The sequence below is a fragment of the Vanessa cardui genome, chromosome 13 (assembly GCF_905220365.1).
Source record: "Vanessa cardui chromosome 13, ilVanCard2.1, whole genome shotgun sequence".
NCBI classification, from domain to species: domain Eukaryota; kingdom Metazoa; phylum Arthropoda; class Insecta; order Lepidoptera; family Nymphalidae; genus Vanessa; species Vanessa cardui.
The window spans coordinates 7,369,231-7,395,023 of record NC_061135.1 but is presented as its reverse complement, the minus strand read 5'-3'; the positions used below and the strand labels follow the sequence as shown (position 1 = coordinate 7,395,023).

Here is a 25,793-nt window from a genome sequence, read left to right as displayed (position 1 = left end):
TGAATGAAATAAGGATATAATTTGTATGCTCGTTGTAAGCCGTCATACTGACCAGGTTTATTCCTTTGTTTATTATCTATGGCACTTCAACTTTTGTTACGTCAAAAGCTGAAAAGAAACTTTTCAATTTAGTGGAATTTCTTTGAGTCTAACAAGCTATTGTTATATAAGCCATTATGTAAAACTTTGTAAAAATTGCTTTGAATTTATATATTATTAACTGCGATGAAATTGTAATAAATAAAAATATAATATTTTCTAAATACTCTGTATAGAAAACGATGATTTTATATACTTGGACCGCAAAGTGAACAATAGAATTAGCCTATATCAATAAATAGCGACAGGTATCAGCTACGTGCGACCCTCGAGTTCCTCTCAAACTAAATTGGAAAATTTATAATACTGTCATCAGACTTGTTACCACGTATGGGTCAGAGTGTCGCGCCATTAAAGTGCCGGATGAAAGGCAAATGTATTCAAATGAGATGAGAGTGTAAAGATAGATGTGTGCAGTAAAGAGAATGGAATAAGAAATTGGTGTGAAAGGAAATAAAGAGATACAATGTCCAATAACAGAGAAGCTTCTTATAGTTAATCATAATTATGATTTTTACTATATCCATGGTCGAGTAGTGTCTACATGGGTTTTCATGGGTATGCCACTCGGATGTTCCGGGTTCGATTCCCGGCCGAGTCGATGTAGAATAAGTTCATTAGTTTTCTATATTGTTTTGGGTCTGGGTGTTTGTAGTACCATTATTACTTCTGATTTTCCATAACACAAATGCTAGCTACTCACGTTGGGATCAGAGTAATGTATGTGATGTTGTCCAATATTTATTATTATTGTTATCATTATTATGGTAGGAACTTGTAACGCGGAGGGATAAAATGTAAATATCATGTTACTGGTGTAGGTGTATGAAAGGGCGTTGCTAATATGGCAAGATGAAGCCGGAAAAATAGCGCTCTGGTAGAGATGACTTGTAATATATTATTATCAATAATAATATCGTAATAATCTTGTATCAAAAGGTTTCAATTCAGCTTATATAGATTTTAGTAAAATTAGCTTTTTGTCGTAGATTGACACTTATTACGTTTCAACGTATATGACTTATATCTATTCCAAATTTCACCAAAACTCCTCGTTTGCATGTCTATTTTGTGTACCTTAAAATATACATACCATTTTTTTCGATTTTCGATAATAATAACATAAGACTGATGATATAAAAATATTTCGAAAAATACTCTTAAGAATTGGTATTGATGATGATGATAAATGATTCCAAGCTCTCGAACACTTGAAAATATCACATAATTTCTATACAATTTTAACACTAAAATGAATTTTAGATTATTATTAATAAATAAAATTACCAAGAGGAAAAAAATAGTCGTTTCCTTTTTCTAATAAAAGAAAAGTAATCTCAAATAATGAATCTTTCATTTTTCCTTTTACAAATAAAGTAAGTTATTTGAATTTATAATTGACTTTAATACAAAGTAATCCTAAATTAATAATATTTGAAAGTACAACGCTTCAATTTAAGTGAAATTTTGTCCTTTCACCGTAAATATGCCTTGGAGGCTTTCAGGACCGATTTAACCTTGTTTAATGTAGTTCAAAGTGTACTAGATTTTCTACACACCAGATACATTTATTCTGTGGCCTGGTGCCAAAATGAGCTAATTAAATATTTGAGTAAAATGTTTAAATTTATGTTTTCTTTTTTAAACATTTATGTATAAAAAAATTTCATTCATTTATTTATACCAAACAGTGTAACAATTCAACTAACATAGCAGTTGTTTGTATTTTGTTCAATGTTTCTATTTTGTTCATTAAATGTAAGGGTTATTGATATTGGATTTTTTAGCACCAGATCACAACACTCTATGTACTATATGCAAATATAAATCTTATAGTTTGATTTTATATTCACAATAGCGAAACATACAATCTGTTCAGAGATAACCTAATTCCGTAGATACTTTCTAAGTTAGTGTCTAGAAATAACATACATACGTTTATTCGTTTGTACCTCGCATGGAATTTCTTGAAAATAAAATTCATTAAAACTTACATGCGTTTTTATTTTTATTTCAAATAGGTTGGCATAATAGCCACTGATCTTATGGTAAGTGGCCCCACTGCTCATAGATTTTATCACATTAAATATTAATCCCTTACAATGCGCCGCCAGTCTCGAGGATAGGATTTTATGGCTTTTACCTGTAGGATGTACTCACCTTTTTAACCTTATTACAACCATATTAAGAATAGTAATACTATGTAATACTCTTCTCGGTACAAACTCGTATAACTACTGTTTTAAAAATTGGAAAAAAAAAAATCATGAACAGTTCTCAAAATATATTTGATTGAAGAACACATGTAATCTGTAAATATGTAACAAAATTATCATAATAACTCCTCATTAACCACAATAGGCAATAAGCTACGAGTGCATATCCTCGAGCAAAAGGCAGTAAATAAATGCGTATTCCGTTACACTATAATATTATCATAAACAATGTCTATTGTATATTCTATTATTACCACAGACTACATCTATTGCTTTGAATGCCTTAACGCTAAACTGGGTTGACATTTTTACTGTAGTGCTTTGAGAATATACGGTCTATGCTTCAGGCCTAATGCGGTTTTAGAGTAACGGCTGTTACAATTTAACATTTAAATAAATTTGAGTGAAATGGCTTAGAGAAAATTGTACAGTAAATAAATATAACTGATCGTGTCATGTTTAATTCAGTCAAATAAAAGTTCTTTTATTATACGTTTCACATGTATTAGTTAAGGAATTTCTTTAAAAAAAACGTATCCATTCGTTGGAAATTTAAAGAAATTATAAACTTCTTAACAATTTTATAAAGCGTACAATTTACTTTAGTGACCAAAAAGTAAATGGAACATAAGGCGGACATATTGCTTGAAGGTAATTTATGCTAGTCGAACGATAAATCAAACGGAAAACCATGAAAGAGATAATTGATAATACATAACAATATACGTACCTATATACTATCTATACTAAAAACATATAGATAATATTAGTGCACAATGACTTGAGAACTGGGAGTTCTGACAACATGTGCTCAAGAACACGAGTCTTAAAAGTAAATTTAGAGGTAGCTTTTCTAATACGTACTTTGTCCCATAATCGGTTACCTTGAATGGAGTAGGAATAAAAGACGAAACTGGAAGTATGAGTAGGAATAGAAAATAGGTAAGAATCCTCTTTGGAACATCGTTGACAATTGTGATTACCAAAAAGAAATTTAAATTTTCCTTCTAAATAATCAGGAGAGAGAGGATCAAACAGAATAAAGAAAACAGATGAAAGTAATCGGAAATCTCTACGTTGGCGTATTGTAAGCCATTTTAATTTATTAGAATACTGGTCTTAATTTATTAGCATAATGGTGATTATGGTCAAACTTACGAAGACAGCAAAATGAAGCGCGAAGACTTATTTAAGAAACGGAAAAAGTTATCCAGATGATTTTCTTTGAGATCGAAATAACATACGTCTGCATAGTCAATTATGGAAAAGACCTACGCAAGTAAAATATTAGTCATAATGGGAAGGAAATTTCGAAGTCGATTGAGACCTTAACGTGGCTGTGACTGAACGACTGATATCAGAGATACACAGATCAACTTAATGTGAAATCAATATGAAGACCAAGGTCTTTTACATGACTACTGCGAGGAATATTGATGTGAATTTTCTGCAAAGGAAAAGATTAACGTGCAAAGACTCCATAGAGCACTAACATTATTAAGAATACATACATATTTATTTCGACGCATAATACAAGGTGACTTGTTTAGTGTTACCTACATTAAACAAGTCTTCTCCAGGTTGAAAGCTATAACTGATAATAATATATTATACTATTCAAGGGAAGTTACATCTAACTGCAAAATTACTTGCAAGAACCTACTTGAATAAAGTATACTTTCTTTCGATATCCCTTTTACTGTGATTATATGATGATAAAGAAAAGAGATTATATTAATGTTACATTTAATGCTGGTTGTCCTTCATATGTTATGCGTAGCCAGTTCTCGTAATTCAGTTTAAACTTAGTACCTACAGTTATTGTGGCAAGGTTTCTAGCAGAGTAAGATAAACATACAATACAGTGGCGGGACCTTGAAGATCAAGAGTCTAAGACATAACACTCTAACTTATTGTTTCCACAGGTGACAAGAGCGCGGGTTCTTTTTTCGTCCAGAGAATCTGAATTGCAATCTGAAATGCAGCTAGCATTCTTGTCACTATTCTACGCAGTCACGATTTCTATATTGACTATTATTTATATCAGGTATAATTACTAGTGTGACTTTTTTAAAATTAAATATTTCGTAAATAAATGATTTAATACATTTGTGTGCGTCAATATTTCAAATACGCTACGATTCTATATACAATACAACATCATACTTTAAATATAAATGAACATTATTGGATTAGTATGCTCGTCTGTTTCTATAAAGCATGGTAGGCAAACAACCAAATGGACCTCAGAGTAAATCACCACTGCTCGTAAATATTGCCATCGAATGAAATTTAACCATTGCGCCTGTTCCACTGGGTCTCTCATCCTTCAAATCGGGATACAAAGAATTAATACATGCGGTAGAATATAATACGATTAGTAGAAGGTATATACCTAGCGGGGCTCGCATAAAGTTTAATCACCAAACGCACTGTAGCAATAAAGACGTTTTTTCCTTTCATTATTACACTTGTAAGTGAAATTATGATTGAAACATGCGATTCTATGATTGTATAATCGAATTATACTAAATAAAAGAAAAATAGTCGCCACTTTTGTAGACGCATTTTAAACATAAATAATGTCATTATATTAAATGGATTTAATATATTCTTCTTCTGACCATATTGCGGAATAATATTGCAAGGGTCTACTTACTTATTCAGGCATGACTATATTTTACGTAGATCGATAGCTTGTTCCTTACAATATTTTATATTTGAAGTGGTGACATAACAGATTATAATAATTTATAATTCCAATTAGATACCAGTACTAATCAGATATTTCTGATAACATAATCATATTGAGGTATCAAAATTAGAAATTAAAATCAATATACACTTTATTCAAGTAGGCTTTTACGAGCACTTTTAAATCCTCATTTAACAACTATTTTAAGTGAAGCTACCACCGGTTCGGAATGTAGATTTTACCGAGAAGAACCGGAAAAAAACATTTTGATGACAAGATCGTTTTTTAAATGTAGTCCAATCTATCTAGAACGTACGATATTAGTAACTATAAAATATGTTATGGGCTGTAAATGTGTATGTATATGAAGCCAAATCAATAACTTAAGTTTTCTTTTAAGCGATCTCACACACATGCAAAATAAACATTTATTTTCAAAGAGAGAATATATATTATGTAACATTTACGTAAACTTGCTACAACACAAAGCTTTTGAGCACCTATTCAAAGGCGTAAGGCATACAGAGCCTAAATATTAAATTACAAATGAAACATGAAACAGACTTTAATGGGTTGTCACGCTGAACTGAAAGTGTTCATATAAATTACTCCTGGGACGTAATATTGTTTTATTTTTACTATGAAAATTATACAGGTCTATTAGTTTTGTTGAACATCCCAACTGGTTTATTTAAAGAAGATTTTCAAAGTAAGATCTAAAGTCTAGATAAAATTTACTATTGTTAAGTTATTTTTGTATAATATATTAATAGTATATTATATATCTTGTATATTAATAGCATAAGCCGATTTTTGTCCGAGTGATTATGGGACGACAGCTGTACATAAAAACACGGTTATAGTTTCATTTTGTAGAGCTTAAGTCATAGATGTACAGAAAATAAAAGAGGATTCTTGATTGCGAGTTACTAAATTATTACAATGTAACAAATACTTTATTTTAGAAACGGAAAAAATTTCGAAGTTTTACGGGTACGCCGTTTTTAAAATAATAATGAAATTTAAGCCTAATTTCAATACTCAAATGTTTAAGCACATTTACTGAACCGGTAAGTACATGCATGGAATAGCAAAATGGGAGTTATCGTGCTCTTGCCGCTATAGTCTTCACTGAGCATCCTCGCAGAGTTTCCTCAGAGGCATTCCTTGGAGAAGATAGTCGGCGAAAATCTTCAGTGCTGACTGAGATTAATGCAGCGAAATTCGTCTCCTTCTCTGAAATGAAGACAAGGTGAGTCGAAGAAAAGAGCCATCGCTGACCTGTTCCACCGAAAAGAACCAGAAAGGAGGCGTCGGAACTATATGCCACCGGAAATAGGGTAGGTCTCTGTATCCCGCTAACTCCCTTAGGATTATAAAACAACATATGTAGGCCATTCATCGCAATCCACAAGGTGAGCTCCACATACCCCGTAGAGAAATATTTAGTTGCACTATTCTATAACATATGGATATGAACTATTGCAAATACCAATATAGGTCATTAAACAAATTTATATTTCATTTTAAAACTGTTATCATTATGATAATCGCTTAAGGGTTCTTAAATTTTATCATACATATGCTAATGAAATAAATAAGGGCATACCTGTTGCAATCTTGCGAGACATATTTACATTGTAAATTGTAATGAAGACTTAATATATGAAGCAGTAAAATTATAAACTGTTTGTATAAAGTTGACATTGTTTCAAATACTTGTGATAAAAAATTTTGAGTTAATTACACTTTGTCTCATTTTAATTGCTTTTATTGTATATTATTGTGATAAATATGACAAGTTATTTTAATATAACTCGCATGTAAAGATGCTCTTTCTGCACAAAATAATGTTCAATGTAATCTATTTGGATTTCAGGTCAATAAAGAGATTATTGAAAACAGCAAACTAATAAATTAACAATGGACACGAAGGATATTGTAACTTTCTCATAGGTGTTCTATATAAAATTTAAGGGTAATATCGGAACACATGTGTGGTACGAGGACGCAAAGGGATACGATCAAATTAGGGGGTGAACGCAACATTTTTCTCCCCTATGTAATTATTGGCATTTTAGGAAGAATCTCGAGTTTCTGAGGTAAAATTGAGATAGGGTGTCGTGATAAATGACAAAATATATGTCTCAATGGAAATGCTATTTTTATGTGTATAACATTCCTATCATTTATTATATTGCGTTGTTTAGTGGATAGACCACATGTAACTTACATAAGATTCATAATCAGAGCTAGTTCAAGTAAATTGTAATTTGGTAACAAATTGTTAGCTCTAAAGAAAATACCGTGAGGAAATTTCTACTGTCTGCTAATTAATCTATTAACTTTTAGTGACTGATTGGTTCAGTTGGTTGTCAATTCCTAAAATTCTAAAGCATAATGAACATAATGCAAGTATTTATTAAGAACGACAAGTTTGAGTATTTTAATGATAGTTGTGTTGTTGTTTTTTCAATGGAATACAATTGCAATTTGTAATCGTTTTGTACAATTCGTTGTGTGCACCGGCATATATACGTCAGATTTTCGATTTCAAATTTACATACCCAGTTTTGGCATGACGTTATTCTACTGAAGCATGAGATAAATTGAAACACAAATTAAGAACGTCAATGCTTTGACGTTTACCAGGTTTCTGATTATTAGAATACTTTGTTATTCTTGCTCCATAAAAATTAAACAATAAAGACAGATAATAAACTATTTATATATATACTTGTTTATTTCACCTTTGTAGTAGGGCTTTGTGCAAGCCCGCCTGGGTAGGTACCACCCACTCATTAGATATTCTACCGCCAAATAACAGTACGCAGTGTTGTTGTGTTCCGGTTTGAAGGGTGTGTGAGCCAGTGTTACTACAGGCACAAGGGTCTTGGTTTCCAAGGTTGGTGGCGCATTGACGATGTAAGGAATAGTAATATTTCTTACAGCGTCATTGTCTATGGGTGACGGTGACCACTTATCATCAGGTGGCCCATATGCTCGTCCGCCAACCTATTACATAAAAAGAAATCTATTCCAAGTATTAAAAATATATAGTTGTACTTCCAGTTTTATTATATCGATGGTTTCCTTTTATTATTCGATATATTAACTATATTGATCGAACATTGTGCACATGCTTAGGTGATACATCAGGGGTGTGGAAGTACGAACGCCCCTTCTGCAACATATTATTTTTGAAGTATTATGGTCTGCCTTAAGTCAATATAAAACGTCTGTTATTGCCTTTACTTTGTGTGGTCAATACCTAATGTTTTTGTAAATCAATTATTTTAATTAATTTCGTCGCTGTTTTATATCAATTTACAAAAATCGTATTATCCTGCACTTTAATATGCGTGGGCTATATGAATGATAATTAACAATTTATGGAGCACCATTTGGAAAATTTAATTTACTGGCATGGGATATTAACTGAGTTAAAACTATTGACATGTAATATACATTTTTTTTAGTGATTTTTCCTATGAAAACTATAATATAACAAAAAATTTATAAGCTATCTAGCAATACGATTAGCATCTCGGTATTAAGAGCTAAGAATCATTGATATACTATTAGCACAAAAAATAGTTTGGTATTGCAAAAACAATTAAAAGTATAATAAAGAGGATTTTATACATAATTTTAAGCATCAACATTAATTTACTTTTACGACTGACGACTAAGTATTCAGATAAAGAAGCCATTGTAAGTTACAAGTAATTAAAAGTCATAGGTCATTGATAACAGGAGAATTTCCTGACTCGTTTATCCTGTAAGCTGGGTGGCAGTTGAATGTATAAAATATACCTATCTCTGGCTGGTTTTACCGAGATAATTAAAATACAATGTTTACCAATCGTATCATAGATAGTTATTTATTATTATGAATTCTAGAGGCTTTTGAAGTGATAGCTATCACTTCCAAGCGGGTTATTTTCAACCAAAGGACGATTTCGAATAATTAATATCAAACAGAAAATATTTAGCAACGTAACGCTTTGTTCTAGTTATAAAATGATTCAGCAATCGCTTTAATATTATGTCGCATACACAAAATATAATAATTACCGAATTTAATCAGCGTAATGCGATTATCACAGCTCAAAGCTTACCAGATATTGTATCGTCGATTGTAATCAACTCAATAAAGGACAAATTAACCACCATAAAACGAATTTGCATTAATCCGTTATTATATCGCTGACTATGATTATTGTTCAAGTAGGTAATATAAAATATTTTGTACGGTTCTTAAAAAGATTAATTATGAAGAAGTTTATTATTTTTGTAATTTTCAATTGTGTATTTATTCAAAATACACATTCTTTTGGGGCTACAATTTGATATAATTCAATAAAATAACAATGCCGAATACCTTAACCCTTTTATCAAAATACAACAAATCCGTTTATAAAAAAAAAAACAAAAGAATATCAATTGATAATAGGTTGTTCTGTAACGATTCCGTATAAATCGTTACTGAAATATATACCCATCTCTTGTTTTTCGGAGAAATACTGACGAGCATTCTACTCATCTGAACTGACCCAAAAGTTATTTTATAAGGGATTTTAATTATTGTTTATTTTTCAATATTAATAATCATATCAATGTCACTTATTAAAAATAATGATTTCATGCAAATAATTATGAGTATTATTTGTCGTCTCACATTAATTAATTTTTTCGCCTTTGTTGTAACGAAACGAATCTAATTGATGGACTTGTCATTTTGTCAAAGGGACGTTAATTGGCAATAATAATCATATAATAAATTGCTCTCAGAGTTCTAATGTAAATCGCTTGTGTCCTATTTTTAAGGCAGATTTTTTTATCTATATATTGTGTTATTTAGTCATGTTTAGGTTGCTGAAGTTTTGAACTCATACTCTATTAAAATAGATTATCTATCTCTAACTCGGTTACCCCATTGACTCTTTCTTATTTTCTGCGGACTCGAAATGGTGAATATAAAAATATTACAGATGTAAGTGTTTTGTAGAGAAATTAAAAAGCCAAACGGCTTCACTTATATATAGTTGTTAAATTACGTTTCAAAAGTGCTTGTAAAAGCCTACTTAAATAAAGTATATTTAGATATTTTTATTTTGTGTATTCATCATTAACACTTCACTGTTTTCTTTTAAACCATAGAGTCAAATCATTATTCTTCCAACCGTTACATGCATTATATTTTATACATTAGAAATTACACTTGTTTCAATATCTTTGTCTTGCTGCATTGTATGCGTCTTGCTAGAATACGATGTATTTACAGCATATAACTAGGTAGTCATGACTGAACATGGTCAGGCATCCCACCAAATTCATGGAATTACATAAATGGGTAAATGTGCAAATACAGACGCCTTTCTCTTCGGCGCTCTCATAGAACAGCCATCTAATATGATCAAGCAGAATTTAGATAGCGAACTATAGGATATCGTAATTTTAGGGATAAGGGATAATGTCAAACCGCCTCCATACTCAGCTGTTACTAAATATGCGAAATTCTTAATTATAGGATTAATGGGATTGATTTATTAATGGGATTTAAACCCAGATTCTCCCAGATTACAGCAGCCTTTTAATCTAAACACAAGAACATCAACAATTACAGGTAGATATATCATATAAAACAAATAAATATGTATAATAATCTTTTGTCGGCATAAAACCTGGAAAAGCTTTCCATTTTTATCCATAAGTTCTGAGGATAAATTGTCTTTATCTATCTATTGTAAATACTAATACTAACAAAACATCTGTACGGCTATATTGTGTGAAGAATATACTCACCTATTACATTAACATAAGCTAAAATAATATTTACTTACAACTAAATAAAGATAGAGTTGAGCTTTATTGAAAAAAAAAATAAAACGCATGTGCCGTCTGAATTACAGCTTTATTTATTAAGGGCACAATATTATAGAAAATGAAAAACGATCAATTCTACAAGCAGTCTATTTCAGTGGCAGAAGGAATCCAGATATTTACATTTTGAACTTGAATTAACATAAAATTGGTCGAGAATTAAAATAATCCATGGTAATCATTACTTACGAAGTTGTTATTCGAACTTCGGAAATAAAAATCCATACAAATACTAAATAAAACATGTTCAAATCGCCTGAAAAATGTAATCTAAGATTTGTGTATTTCCACTCCTTCTGAAATTGCAATAGACTAAAGACATCAGTCGGTTATTAGCATCAATACTCAATACTAAGCAGTTATTTTATTCATCCGCCACATCCTCACACAACTTCATTAAATAAAAGACCCAATGAAAAATAGGAACTCATTTATTTACATACATCCAAATTATATTTACATTGTAGCTCATTACTTACCTATTCAAATGGCAACTTGAGCAAAAATAGGTATACTTAAGTAAAATATTATGCATCGCGTTAATAGTATAATCAGAAAATAAAAAAATAAAATTTTAAAAAAAGAATTGTTAAAATATGGCTCTTTAAAGCCGAAACATTATTTATTTATACTAAAAGAAAAATATCGAACGCGTTTATAAAGTAAAAGAAATAAAATTGCTTTTAAAATATCTATATGTAATTATTATCCTAGCATTGACTTTAATCTGTCGCGTCGTTTCATTAATTTTAATTTCAAATACGACTGAGTCTCAAATCAATTTTTAAATACTCAGGCATGTACGAATATTTAAGCCACAATATTTTTTATTCAAACTTTGTAGATTCCCTACGTTACCATCGGTAAAATTGAAAATATATTTCAAGTAAAAAAAGCCCATAATATAAATGAGCACAGAATTTCAACTTAACAAGACAAAATATACCGTATTGTTGAACTATTAACGTTTATATTTGACTGTTCACAACGATGTAAGGGATACTTACTTTTCCATTAAGCGATATTGATCTATAAATATAATAGCTTTTAAGACTATTATTGTCTGAGTATAAGATCCTGCACTTGTACGAACCCCAAGATATATCGATTCAATTACACCAAACATTTGCGCGTTGCAAAATTCAATATAATCTTTTGAGCGTATCAATTTGTTCTTTGCTCATATTTTATTTACGTTAATTAATCGGATAAATCTAAAATTATATTTATATAAAACTTATAATTATAATTCACGGAATGTGATGTATTTAGATTGAAAAGAATTATGAAATCATTAATCAAGTCAAGTTTGAAAACAAACTGCTAAGGGATAGAATTGTTTCAAGAAATGAAAGCCGAAACATGAAATTCAATGAAGTCTTTGGACTACATAATACAAACTACAGAAGTTCTTCTTTGTACCAATTTCGTTATAACTTTAGTCGACTGCTTTATTTATCTATAAGTGTCTTATACGGATAATATAAAAAATTGTGACGTTCAATAGTGCTGTATCACAATGAGCCCTGCATATGTTAACTTAATACTAAATTAATGTGTAATACTCGGTGCGAAAGCTAAGGAGATGCTATAAATTCATATCATCCTCCGACTCGCTTTCGCTTGAATACTTATTTAGAGCCTTATGAATCTCTTCCTCGATTTCTATAGCGCTTTGCTGTTTATCATCTACAGCCAACTTGTTATACGCTATCTTGATATTGGAATCGTAATTATTACCACAGCAGGATACGCCCATTCGTTTAAGCGAACAAACAATCAATACGTAAAGCGAAATGCAAGTAACAAGAATTAATGCTATAGTGAGCATCAAATTGACTTTGTAGTGCCAATTAGCGTCGTTAATTTGCGGCAGAACGGTTTTAGGATAGCAGTAAAGTTTCGATTCGACATCAGACATATTGTAAAGTTGAGCGTCGTCTAAGCAGGAAGAACACTGACTGTTGTGGGGTCCTGTACAAGTGGCGCAAGTGTAATGGCAGGGAAGACAAATTAAAGGCGCTTTAGAGAAGTTATTTGAAGGTTCCATATCAAGCGCTTCGATCGTGGTAGGTTTGAGAGCATCACCCTGTCGCTTCATCACGACTGAAGAGTCACCCGACTCCAAGTATGTGAGGTTACGTCTTCGTGAGCTTCGTTCCATTAAAATTTCGCTGGCATAAGTCTCGGCCGGACAACGCTGATAGCATCGTCCGTCGTACAAGTGCAAACCCTTCGCGCATTCTAGTGAGAAAGAGATAAAGACAAAAATAAATACATGAGTTAAAAGAGGACCATCCGACACCACCCAGCACCGTACCAGCATCCATGCAGCATTTCTTGCCAGCGGACCATATGATGCAGAAGTTCCACTTGCGCGAGGCTCGAAGTTCTCAGGTAAAGATTATGAAAACAGGGTACGATAGGGGATGGTAAGTAGAATCTCGTAACTGATCTCAAATAATTTTGTCCAAACATTTGGAGATGATTACATAAAACAAACGGACGTTAACGTTGATGCTTGACATGCACAAAAACACGTACAAAATTAAATGAAATCAGGAGAAAAATAAAACGAATGTTAAACGAAAAAGAAAAAAAACATTAGGAAGACTTTAACGTAATACAGTAGTTTTAGAAGATAAGTTAAGCTTGGAGCGACTATAATTAAATTGTTATGGGCACATATAAAGCAAAGCGATACATGCAATCAATTAAACGTAACAAAACAAAAAGCCTAGAATATAAATTCACAGTTGATTATTTAACGTCAGTTTGATTTATAAAATTAAATACAATTTTTATAATCTGTGACAAGACTCGACATTACATTTTAAATGAAAATCTATAAACATTTTGTAATAAAAGATTGTTTATTATTACATTTAATTCACATCGTATTCCATATATACAAATTATTCAGCATTTACATTTATTTATAAATACAATTATCGGATATCTAATTAATGCCGATCAATGAATTATACATGTATACACCAAAACTGTTACAAAAATGAGCTTTTTGCCAATTTCAAACATCAAACGATAGTCACATGGTATAACGACAGCTGTTCTATTTCGTTATCGATCAAAAATCAACCTTATTATAAATATTCTAGAGTTTAATTTAGGAAGTAACTTTACATAATTAAGTCTAGCTACCAGTCGATGAGAAATCTTGAGTGTTCAGTCATTTTAAAAATTTACATGTATGTGAGCAATTTGTACAATTTTCCAAATTCATTATACGAATATATCTAATTATTTACAAACTTTAACATGATCTATGTTATATGGATTGGCAATCACTTATATGATCACAACCACGATACGCTATTAAATTTTACTCTAGTTATTATGTTTATTCACAGGGAACTACGTACTGTTTTATATTTAAGGCGTTATCTATGTGACAGTTATATTTGTTTCACATACCCCGAACTAGAATATATTTCTATGATGCAAGAAGCAACGCAAATATTTTTTTATTAATAGCATTTAGTATCTAATAAGACTAGGACCGACTTAAAAAACAAGTTTTAACAACTAATTTTACTTCATTCTAAAGATATTTGTATTTTTTTTTATATTTGATTGTAATTATTAATTCAGAACTATACGATGTATATATGATTTTGACAATTATTGTAATTGTTTAATTTGATGATTTTAATAGAGGACTAGAAAACTATTCGGATAAATTAAAAAGTATTTTCAATAAACAATTTAAAAAAAAAATTATATCACCTTGCTATTGTGAATATGAGCTTGAAATTTCATCTAAATCACTTTGTTACGCAAAGCTATTTGATTTCCGGCTTTCTTACGATGCCGTTAAAGATAAAAATGCATTTTGCATACTAAAGATATAATCCAGAAAGTGAAAATTCAAATGTTTCATATCTACGAGTTGAAATTTCCGCGCGATAACGTCTAGATGGAGTGTTTATACATGTGGCAGAATATTACTAGATACGTGCTGGATGCCCGCGATGTCTTTCTTCATCGCCGAGCACCATAGATTAAGCATAAAATAACTCAGTTCGTGCTAGTTTTAAGCTGTGCTCTTTTGGCGTTCTGTCTACTGAGTGAATTCATCTTTTTCCTCACTGGCAATCTTGTTTGTTATTAACGCCTTGCATACGTGTATACATAATTCTACCTGTTTAAATCGTTACAACATTTCATTTCTATAATGTAGAATATATTTGTATACAGAAAACAAGTAAAGAGCATGCTACAAATGTTATTATGCATAAATTTACTGTAATGCATTGTAACATTTGTAGATATTTTAATGACATTGTATATTTAATTACTGTATTATTCATTGACATTAATGAAATAAAAAAATAAATTTATATATCTCGTTTTTTTTTCAATGTCTGAAGTAACGTTTGCCATATAAATCTAATGGTAATGCCTTGCGCTTCAGATAACTAATTAGAAAACTAAGCATGTAGGTTAGCGTGTAATCCAAGGTCTGCAATGAAATCGTACAAAGTCGGCCCTACTTTATAACCTTCCGTCGTTAAAGTTCCCTAAGCTTGTGACCTATCACAGAGATAACGCCGCTATAAACACTTAAGAGGTTAGAAGGCATAATTTATTGTTTTCCAAACTTATTGTACAGGATATGTTTGTTTTCGTATAGTGTAGGTAATGGCGAATTTTCCACATCTATAGACTACATGGTATACATTATTTTAATTATGCATTTCATTCGAAAAAATCGCCAAAACTCTTCTTTATTATTTTTAACATTGCGATTCAAATAAGAATAGGACCTCGATTAACTATTTAATTTTTTTTTAAACTAATTAAGAATTAAACATTTTTGATTATAAATACTAAAAAAAAAAAATATTTTAAAAGGGGAAAATATATTTTCTTTTCAAAACGCACTTTCTTTGTCACTTGACAGAACGCGTTAATTTGAGTTCATTGACGTTCCTATTCTCATTAAAAACGCATTTTACTTTAAGTTAAACAATATATCTTATATCTTTCGAATAAATTAAAATAATTATTACATGCAACACGAGAAAATAAATGCATAACATTTGGTATCGTGTTTTAAATAAGTTGCCTATATTTGGTTTATGGCGACAAATAAATATTTATTGCTATTAACAACGTAACAATTGTAAAATATATTTCTATTGCATCATTGGAGGTTTGACAGTGTTTTAAGTAAAGGGTTCCTCAATCAATATATAAAACTAACTAATGCTTTTAATTTACGATCCTTTTTCACAGAATATGAAACAATTCACAGAGTATTTCAAATAAAGTTATTTTTAGTTCAGGCACTCAGCCGTTACAAAGCTGTTAATAATAAAGCTTATGATTTAAATCCACCATAATTATTTATGTTAATTGTTTTAATTTTAATGTCAGTGATAGAAAAACCTACCATGAATATATAAACATTGAATACAATTATTTTGTATGAACTCCTACTATACGTACACAAGTCGTAATGAAACGATTAGTCTGTTAGGAAAAGGATCGCATCTGACGTCGTGTTCAGAAAGACTGAAGCATAACAATTGCCTGCAAATTTACCTTTAAGTACCGCGGGCATTTTCTAACTATTATTTTTTTCACCCCTATATATAATTTTACACACTAAATGTCCACTTTCATTCGAAATAATCTTTCGAATACACAATGCAATTACCCGAGCAAAATGGACGTCTTCGATTTGGAATACATAATATTTAATTTATGTAATTGCACTTGTTGTCTAGCTCTTTAGTTTTGCCGAATAATAGGTTGATTTTACAAAATACCTACGAGATTATTGGACATCATTATAATTACAATATCGTACATATTTTACATCGCAGTCATTTAGAAAGTTAGCTAAAAGGGGACATTAGTAGACATTAATAGTATTGAACACGTTCGATTTAATTTACTTCTAGTTTATATATAAATCACTGCGATATAAAAATAAGTAAGCTAGCGTTATTTTACGTATCCAAGTATTCAGTTTTTATTCTACTAACGTACCATTACATTACATAAATCATAATAAAAGAATTGGACTATTATTATGCGGCCAACAGTTGCGAATAGACTATAACTATAGATCTCAACTAATGTATACAGGTATTCAATTAAGTACGTTGGAACTATTACAGCATTATGGCAGTATCAAACAATCAATAAAATTATTTATTTATTTATTATAAACTGTGATCGGACATTATAAAATATAGAAAAAAAATTAAATAATTATTATATATAGTAACACCTTGTACTTATATTCGTATGAATTCAACTAAAGTCACGAGCCTCGAGTACTAGGGCGCCAGTGCCGGGGCGGAGTTTCGAGGTAGCTGCAAGCAAGGCGCTCGCGGCGGCCTGTCACTCGTCCGGTCGGGCAGTTTCAGATTTACGCTAGCATATAGTGTACAGTTTGGCTTACTACTACGGGGTTGATTGCTCGGGGGCTTAAACGAAATACCTTGACCCGAGATTAAGAGGAGGAGCAAGAGACACAAACCTAGACAGCGGTGTGGAGGCTGCGGTGCGTGCGTGGCGCACCCGCTCGCCGCGTACCCGCCCGGCTCTACGACTGGGCCTTCCTCACGAATCTAAATAAATACACGCATTTACAAAACATTTTCACATAACGCTATAAAGGAATAATCAGGAAAAATACTGTTAGTTTTGCTAAAACAGTTTCGGGATATAAATTAGTTAAATATATAATTATAATAGGACATCTCTTTCAACTAAAAACAATGTTAAAATTATACACAACATTACTAATTTAACATAAAATTATTATCTGTTATCACATTAATTATCAGATTTGTGAACTTCATACCGCATTCGTATGTATATCTGCAGCTTTGATTCAGCACAAACGAAATATCTATGTCAAAACGAATATATATTAACATCAGAATAAATCCGACCAAAATTTGTAAATATCATAAAGCGTAAAATCAGTCCTTGTTCAGCGTAAACATTAAAGAATTGCTCGATTAATCATCGTTTCTTTTTTCGAATAATAAATTCAAATAAGTAATCAATCAAAATAAAATAAGTAAAGAGTCAAAAAGAAGGATCTATTAATATACTATTTTTATTAAAGAAAAATTATGGATAAAATTGTACTTCAGGATTGTTAAAATAATTACTTTCGTTAAAAGTTTGTGTAAAGCAGTCTTTAAATATAATTACTCAAAAACGAATTAAATATATCAATTAAAGATCATATTAAAACGATGAATTCAGTAGTTTATAGTCTGTAATAGGCGAGTAGTGTATTGATTTACATTATAACTAACAATCAATAACGTTAGTGTCGGATATCCTATCTATATGATCAAAAGATCACACAGCACTTAACTTCTGAATGGTGGGTTCAGCGTATTGTGTCTGACAGCGGTTGAACATAAATCATCGACAGCATGCTACCATTATCTTTAACAGTTATTTCGACATTACTGCCCGATACAGCGCGTCTTTTGTTTTAGTTATATGATACATTTTTTTTTTTTGGAAGAAATTAGAGGTAGCCTAAGCCAAAATACACACCGAACTTAGTTGTGACCCTGGGTTTACTAAGAAAAGGCTATTATTATTACATTTTTTTTAAAAATGATCACATCATATGCAAAATAGTACTCACCGCGTGCGAATCATGCCAGACGAGAGCCAGATCGTCGTCAATGGTGTTCTGTCTTACTTCCGGCGTCTCGGGGACGTTCGCACCGCTCCATGACGTCACACCACTCGTCCCAACGGAGTTGCTCTCTGGCGATGCATCATACTCCTGAGCCGGCGTCTCCGTGCCGTAGAATATTAACTCCCACTGCGTCAGCGGCCCGGCTATACAAACAAACGTTTCGTTTTGTAGCTGTTTTAATGAGATCTGTTGTTTATATTGTGCTTACATTTCGTTGAAAAAAGCTGTGTGCGGTGAAAATGTTATGTTAAATTACAAAAAAGGTCGTATAATGTATAAAATATTCTGAATGACAAGTGGTATTACTTTCGTAATTATAAGGCTGAGTAGTGGTAGGTACGTATTATTAAAGCGTTTGTATTATCTGTAAAATAAAAATATAAAAAATGTTCTATAATTTTAAAATAAATTTGCATAATAATTAAAAAAATCTTATTTAAACTTAAATTAATATTAAATCAGCTAAATGCACTACCTACAGTTACTAGTTATAATAGGTTTGTAGCTCATACCGTTGGTATTACTATTAAAATACCAGAAAAAGAAACATTGAAAGCTTTTGAATACAAGCAGAATTGTTAATGTTTATAATGTGAAAATTATATTTTGTTATTTTAATAGTAAGGCCAGAATAAATAATATCGTAAAAATAAAATACAAGAACACGAAATTATAAAAAAAAAAAAACAAAACAAAAACAGAAAGTCACTGCCAAATTGGCATAAATCGTAAGTGAAAAACTTAATTCCAGCGCAACATTTCTATTAAATTACCGTCTGCTACTAAATAAAATTGAAACAACGCAAACACACGACATGCAAAGAGCAAGTCCGAAACAAAGGTAATTGACGTGCAAGCTTAAACTAGGCGGCGACCAAATAAAATACGCGCAAAACGAATCAACGGACAACATGCACAGGTACCGTTGGCTTGCAGCGGCGCTGGATATATTCGCTGAATTTTCGGATACTGCTCGAACAGATTCGACATCTTACGCCCTCTGACATCAGACAAGGGATCAGTTATGTCCCCTCGTAAATTGAGGCTCAAATCCGCCGTGGTCGACGTCGTCGACCTTGGCGTCGTGCTTTCTATTGGCGAGCGTGTGGCGGGTCGACCTTGTTTTTTCTGCGAATTCCTATTTGGATTCTTTGAATTCTTATTCTTTTTCCTCTTGACGAGACCTACTGTATACTGTGTAGGTACGATATGGACGGCTTTCCCTCTATTATTTTTTCGTCCGGCCTGTAATACTACAGGACGAGTTGCATTGCTCCTATTCCTCACTATCGGATTTCTAAACGGTATGGGGTCGTTTTTTGCGGCCGGTGTGCTTGTTCCGTACAAAGTCAACGACCAGTCTTGTAATGTCGCTCGACCTAAAGTATCGAAAGTGTATTTTTGTAAGTCCCATGAGTTTCGGCAAGAATTAAGCGGAAACTTTTCAAACTTTATTGAAGTAAGCAAACATTTAGTTTTCAGTCAGTTCCGATTTATGGGCTTCTTTCTAGACTTTGATATTAGTAAAGTTGAGAATCTCTCGCGACTAAAGTTTCCTTGTTATTGAGATTTATGGTTCTTTTTTACTGACGTTTAAAAATATATTATTCTAAATAATCTCTTTATGGTAGATGTATAATAAATATTTGAGAAATACAATAAATAATTTTATAAACTACTGATAGATTCAAAGAAACAAGTCAATCTAAAAGCCTTTGAATCGACGTCAAGAACACGAGCCAATAATTTATACAATAGAAAGTCGAAAGTTTACTGAACGATTTTGTGATCTGGATCGAGATAAGTTGCACATTTTATTCTTACAACAGAGACCGTTCGTGAAGTGCACTCAATGACGGTCAACACTTCTCGAGCATGTAAACTTTCATGAACATCATGAAAGTATAACGAAAGACAAAGGCATCGTATCACGAGCATTGAATAACGCTGTGAATAATATACGAAAACATGTATAGTTTTGCTTAGAAAAATCTTTTACATGACTTTTAATAATAATATAATCAATATATTCTGAACGACTGTTATTTGTACATTTCATTACTATAATTAAGATTGTATTCAATTCACTTACCCAAATATCGTCCTTCGTTCGAGACCTCGAGCTGCCAGACCCCGAGGGGCGACTCTCCCCACATATGTACAGACATGAACGGCCAAGAATTGAAACCCGCGCGCGAGGAGTCGTGTGGTCTGTCGGAAAATTAACCGGCTAATTACATTAGCCCCCAGAGGAACGTCATTTAATGCTACGCTAAAGTACTTCTCTAATTAGCCGTATAACTTTAAAATGGTGCCATTTGTTATGTAGTGCACTTTTAACTATTTTACTTTGGTACTTAAGTCAGAAACTAGTACAATGGCTTACATTTCGATATTCTGTTATGACAATATAACTTTGTATAAACAAATACCAAAAAAAATTACCAATATTGTAAAAATAAAAAAACATTATTTTAATAGAAGTTGCTATAATTAAAATCAAAATAACAGGAATCATTTTAATTCATTTACTATTTATTTCAAAACAATACCATAATAATATTTTATGAATATATCAATAAATGGATTCGCGCCGCTATAATATAACAGATACGGTCCTCAAAGTAAATTAAATCTCTAATTTACATCTGTATGCAGACCTACATTGATATATTTTTAGTTCTATTGCTATGTCATTATAACTTTTATACTCAAGGTATTAAGAACTTAAATTGTATAAATCAACGTAGCAAAGAACATTGTGCAGAGACCGAGTGAAATGAGGTTTTATTGCTACGTATGCTGTTTCAGAGTGATAAAGTGCGCCACTGACTGCCTCGAAGTTCAGTAATTGCGCTGTTAGTCGAATGGTATGGAGTAAGATGTATCGTATATGATATCACGCCTCAGCATTACGTACCGACATAATGTCTTAGCGGTGTATAATTATAAATTTATTTTATGTGCGGGTAGTTTAAAAATAAGAGTCGTCAATGATTATGTAGTGTATGTGCTACCATATGTAGGTAAGTATTGTAGTAAATGTTATATTATGTGTAATTTAGATATTTTTAGATCTTGATACAGAAGATAGACAAAAAATAAATGTCTAAAACATTAAATAATAATATTATAGGTGGGTAGAATGTTCTGAAGAGGGAAATTACTAAACTAAGATTTAACTATACGTGGTTGCAAAAATACATGAAGTTTTTACCTGGGCGCGAGTAAAGTAACCCTGGTACCAGCTGGTGAAGTGAGGGCAATACGCAGGTCACCTCGCCGAGCTGCTGACAGTGACACACGCGCCTGCACGTGCTCCAAGTAGTTTACCCCGGGACACGCGCCCACGTCCAACTGTAACAACGTGAAAATATAAAGCATTTCTTTATGTCAAATTAATTTTGATAAAAAACATTTCATGTCCGATGAGCACGCAATAGATAGTTTTAAATTTCGAATCCAATTTTACTACATTTGTGTGGTCACAACTTTTAATATAATTCGGAAATTTTTGTGTTACAATTGCTATGCTATTATTAAGACGATTTAAGTATTGTAAGATTTTGAAGATAATTATTACTACGGGAATATAAAACAATACAACTTAATTTATCTAAATTTTATTGCGAACACTGAAATAAAGTAATTCATTGATAGATATTTTTATTGCAATACAGAGGATACTAAAATAGAATCACCACTAATTGCGGTTTTAATTTCGTTCGTAATCCAAATTACGCACCGCAGACATAAATCGCCATAGCAAAACGATCCTGATATCAAGTAGCAAAGTTATAATCAGGATGAAATACGATTGAAACGTAAACAGATACAACGATTACGTTCAAATAAATAAATGGTATTGTGAAAATTTGTAACCGCGCGCACTCATTTAGCGCCATTCCTTACGTAATAAGGCCCCACATTTTCAAGCTCCAATATTCAGACGCAGCAGCGCCAATTATTATAAATTCGCTAGTCTCATATTCAGCGTTATTGGTTTTTGTACTTGTATAGTCTTTGTAAAGCAAATCTCGTAAGCGCTTTTGGCGCTAAATTTTATACGATATTACATTATTACAATTTCAAGTAGATACAATAATGGTAATATAACTTAGCATAGGATCGTAATAAGGTACTGAATTCAGTAAATTCATAGCTGAATAATTTCGATGCAAATGTGCAGTGCATTTACGAATGTTGCAATTTGTACAGACAGCTAGACAATACCTGGAACTAACCTATAATACCCTTTTAAGTGTTCTAACTTCTATGAATTTGAATGTGTAGTTACGAAATAAAAATAATTCAGTCAGGATACATAAATAAAATTAGCAAGTCCATTTTTAGGAAACCAAACTAACCTGTAGAGTAATGGAAGATCTAGGAGGCACGGCTCGTTGAGGCCTTGGGGCAGCAAGTTCACATCGTCTTTGTGCGGGGACCGGTTTCCAAGACCTTGCAAGCCGAACCATCCCAGCGGCATCCAGTAGTCCGTAACCAAAGGAATGCGATACGTTCCTTCCGACACCGTTGACCCTCCATTCCCCGCCGATGCTCAAGCGTTCTGGTCTTGCGGTCCGAACAACTGCAGGTTGAATGTGTTATATAACGGATTTTTTTATGCAATCGATTGAAAATTTTACATTTATAATACAAGTGAAAATATGATATCAAATTGAAATTGAATAAAATTTGAAAAAGTATGCTCTTGTTAGATTTTCTGTAAGAACGAGAGTATTTAAATCGTTTTTTACTTGTAAATGCAACGATTGCCTTTATTATTTCAAATAAAAAAAATAGAAATTACTTTTTATCAAGCACCGAAACACAAAATTATGATATTCAAAATTTGAATTTATTTGGAATATTAAAAATAAAGTAAAAGTTTCAGTGGTATAATAAATGCCTTTTTTGACAACAAATTCCCGATTAAGATTTATGTGTATTTAATTTACAATCTAGGCTTTTACGAAAAAAATAATAGTAGTTGTTAAAAAGGGAATAATAGCACGACGTTTGATTGTAGGCAATCAAATAAAAAACGTATAAACGACCATATTATTTATAATAATATTATAAATGCGAAAATAACTTGTTGCTCTGACTAACACCTGAAATCGTTTTCAACCTATAATACGCGAGTAAACGTAGTATAGTAACGATGGAATACTGTTTTGTAGTCCGACATAACATAGAGATTATATAATAATACATTAAACGCAAAAGTTGCGATTTTTTCAAGCATTTGTGGGCAGTTGTTCTTGTCCGCTGCGGCTCGATACATTAACAATATTGGCACCATATATCACGAGTTTGGTATTATCTGTAATCCTCGGTAATCCCGTATCTAAATGGCTTTTAGATAAAATGGAATTTAGCGAGAATAAATGCACCACGCTTCAGTTGGGGCCATCCTAAGTATTTATTCACTAAAGCAAAACTCGGGACGTTTTGTTGTTTTAGATTTATGAATAATGGACTTTATATTTTATGCATTAGTTTGAATATTAAAAAAATACGCCGACTTAGATTTATTTTAATTTAGAACGGATAAAATACAAGTTCATTACAAAGAAGCTTTTACAGAAGATGTACTGTACTGTAGATGATCTTCGGTTATGTAGACAGTTATGGATGGAATGGAATCAAAGTCTATTAATCTCAAACAGATATAATTTAGGTTTAATAATAGATATTGAACTGTTTTATATAAAAAAGGGAGAAACTACCTATTAGATAAAGATTTATCCCTGCAGTACCCATTTCAATACCTTACAACGGATCGCCATAAACACTGGCTATCTTCCCGATTTTGTTATGAAGGTATACATTTATTTAAGCTGCCTTTTTCATTTTTGAACGATTTAAGTTGTAATATTTTTAAATTATTTGTAGTAAGTGAAAACAAAATACAGATCTGTTCAATTACGAAGGCACCGTAATATATCAATTTTTTTTTAATAAACTCAATTTAAAAATATAATCTAATTTGTATTATGTTAGCCCAAGTGTTTTTCTCTTGGACGCCTCAAGCACACTATGACATCTATCCACATCTTGACACAAGTGTCAATCTATCATACACATAATCTACATATATAGTTATGTTTTTTTTGTGAAATATTATTTCGACGCCAACAATTTATAGTAAGCTAACTCGAATTTTAGTGAAAATCGTTTTCTTATGCCAAGTTTCTTAAAATATGCTATTTTATATGCATTAAAAAATCGTGTAGAAATGTACAAAATTAATGATGTTTCATATTTTATAAAACGCTTACGAAAGGCAATTTTTGAAATCAATCGATTTAAATTACAATTATTAGCGGAGTGTGCCCACACTCTCGAGTTAGCGTAGTTTAAATTGTTGGTGTCGATATGTGTTTGTAATTTTACCGATATGTTGCATATCTCTCCATGTAAGGTCTCTGTTCGCCTGCAGCGCAAGCGCACAAATACCCGCTGCAAGAGGCGCGGACGCAGACGTGCCCGTGTGTCCAGCTGTGCACGAGTGGTGGAGGTCAGTGGTCACCACCTAGTGTGAAATCGATTTATTTAGAAATTATTATTGTTAAATTAATTTTAATTAAATTGGTCTCCAAATGATCTTTGTTATTTTATTAAAGTTTATATTCAAGCAAAAGTATTAACTATGATTTAATTATATTAATGTTGAAAATAACAAAACTTTTTAACACTACATAGTACGTAATAGAACATAATTTTAATTAAGTAGAAAATGCAGAAATTATCCAAACTATGGTAAGTAGTCACCATACCAAAGACATTAGTATTCTAATAAATATAAGTAAGGCGATCTGGTAACAGTCGACCGCTTAATTGGATTTTTTGCCTTGTAGTCACCATTCTAAACGTTATTTCATTATATAAGAAGGCGGACAGGGGAATGGGCCATCTAATGGTAAGTGGTCCCCACCGCTCACAGACATTGGAGCTAAAGGAATTAACTGTGGTTAGATTTTTTTTATGGTATAGGTTGGCTGACGAGCATATGGGCCACCTGATGGTAAGTGGTCACCATCACCCATAGACAATGACGCTGTAAGAAATATTAACTATCCTTTACATCGTCAATGTGCCACCAACCTTGGGAACTTAAATGTTATGTCCCTTGTGCCTGTAGTTACACTGGCTCACTCACCCATCAAACCGGAACACAACA

At 31.8% G+C, this 25,793-nt stretch overlaps 1 protein-coding gene across 8 annotated transcripts in view; it reads right to left on the bottom strand.

Annotated features, from left to right (window-relative positions):
- Positions 1-11,309: 11,309 nt before the first annotated feature.
- The window catches only part of LOC124534746 (furin-like protease 1), a 168,054-nt gene continuing 153,570 nt past the window's right edge, over positions 11,310-25,793 (bottom strand). For 6 of the 8 annotated variants that reach the window (XM_047110748.1, XM_047110747.1, XM_047110749.1 and 3 more), the window contains exons 9-16: positions 25,007-25,145; positions 22,972-23,195; positions 21,822-21,961; positions 20,697-20,815; positions 19,528-19,983; positions 18,548-18,747; positions 17,411-17,501; positions 11,310-13,140 (exon numbers count right to left, since the gene is read on the bottom strand). In XM_047110748.1, coding sequence (XP_046966704.1) covers positions 12,485-13,140; positions 17,411-17,501; positions 18,548-18,747; positions 19,528-19,983; positions 20,697-20,815; positions 21,822-21,961; positions 22,972-23,195; positions 25,007-25,145 — 2,025 coding nt within the window. In that variant the 3' untranslated portion in view covers positions 11,310-12,484. Of the gene's footprint in view, positions 13,141-14,517; positions 17,502-18,547; positions 18,748-19,527; positions 19,984-20,696; positions 20,816-21,821; positions 21,962-22,971; positions 23,196-25,006; positions 25,146-25,793 lie in introns of those variants that run through there. The other 2 variants (XM_047110753.1, XM_047110754.1) reach the window with 2 other exon arrangements.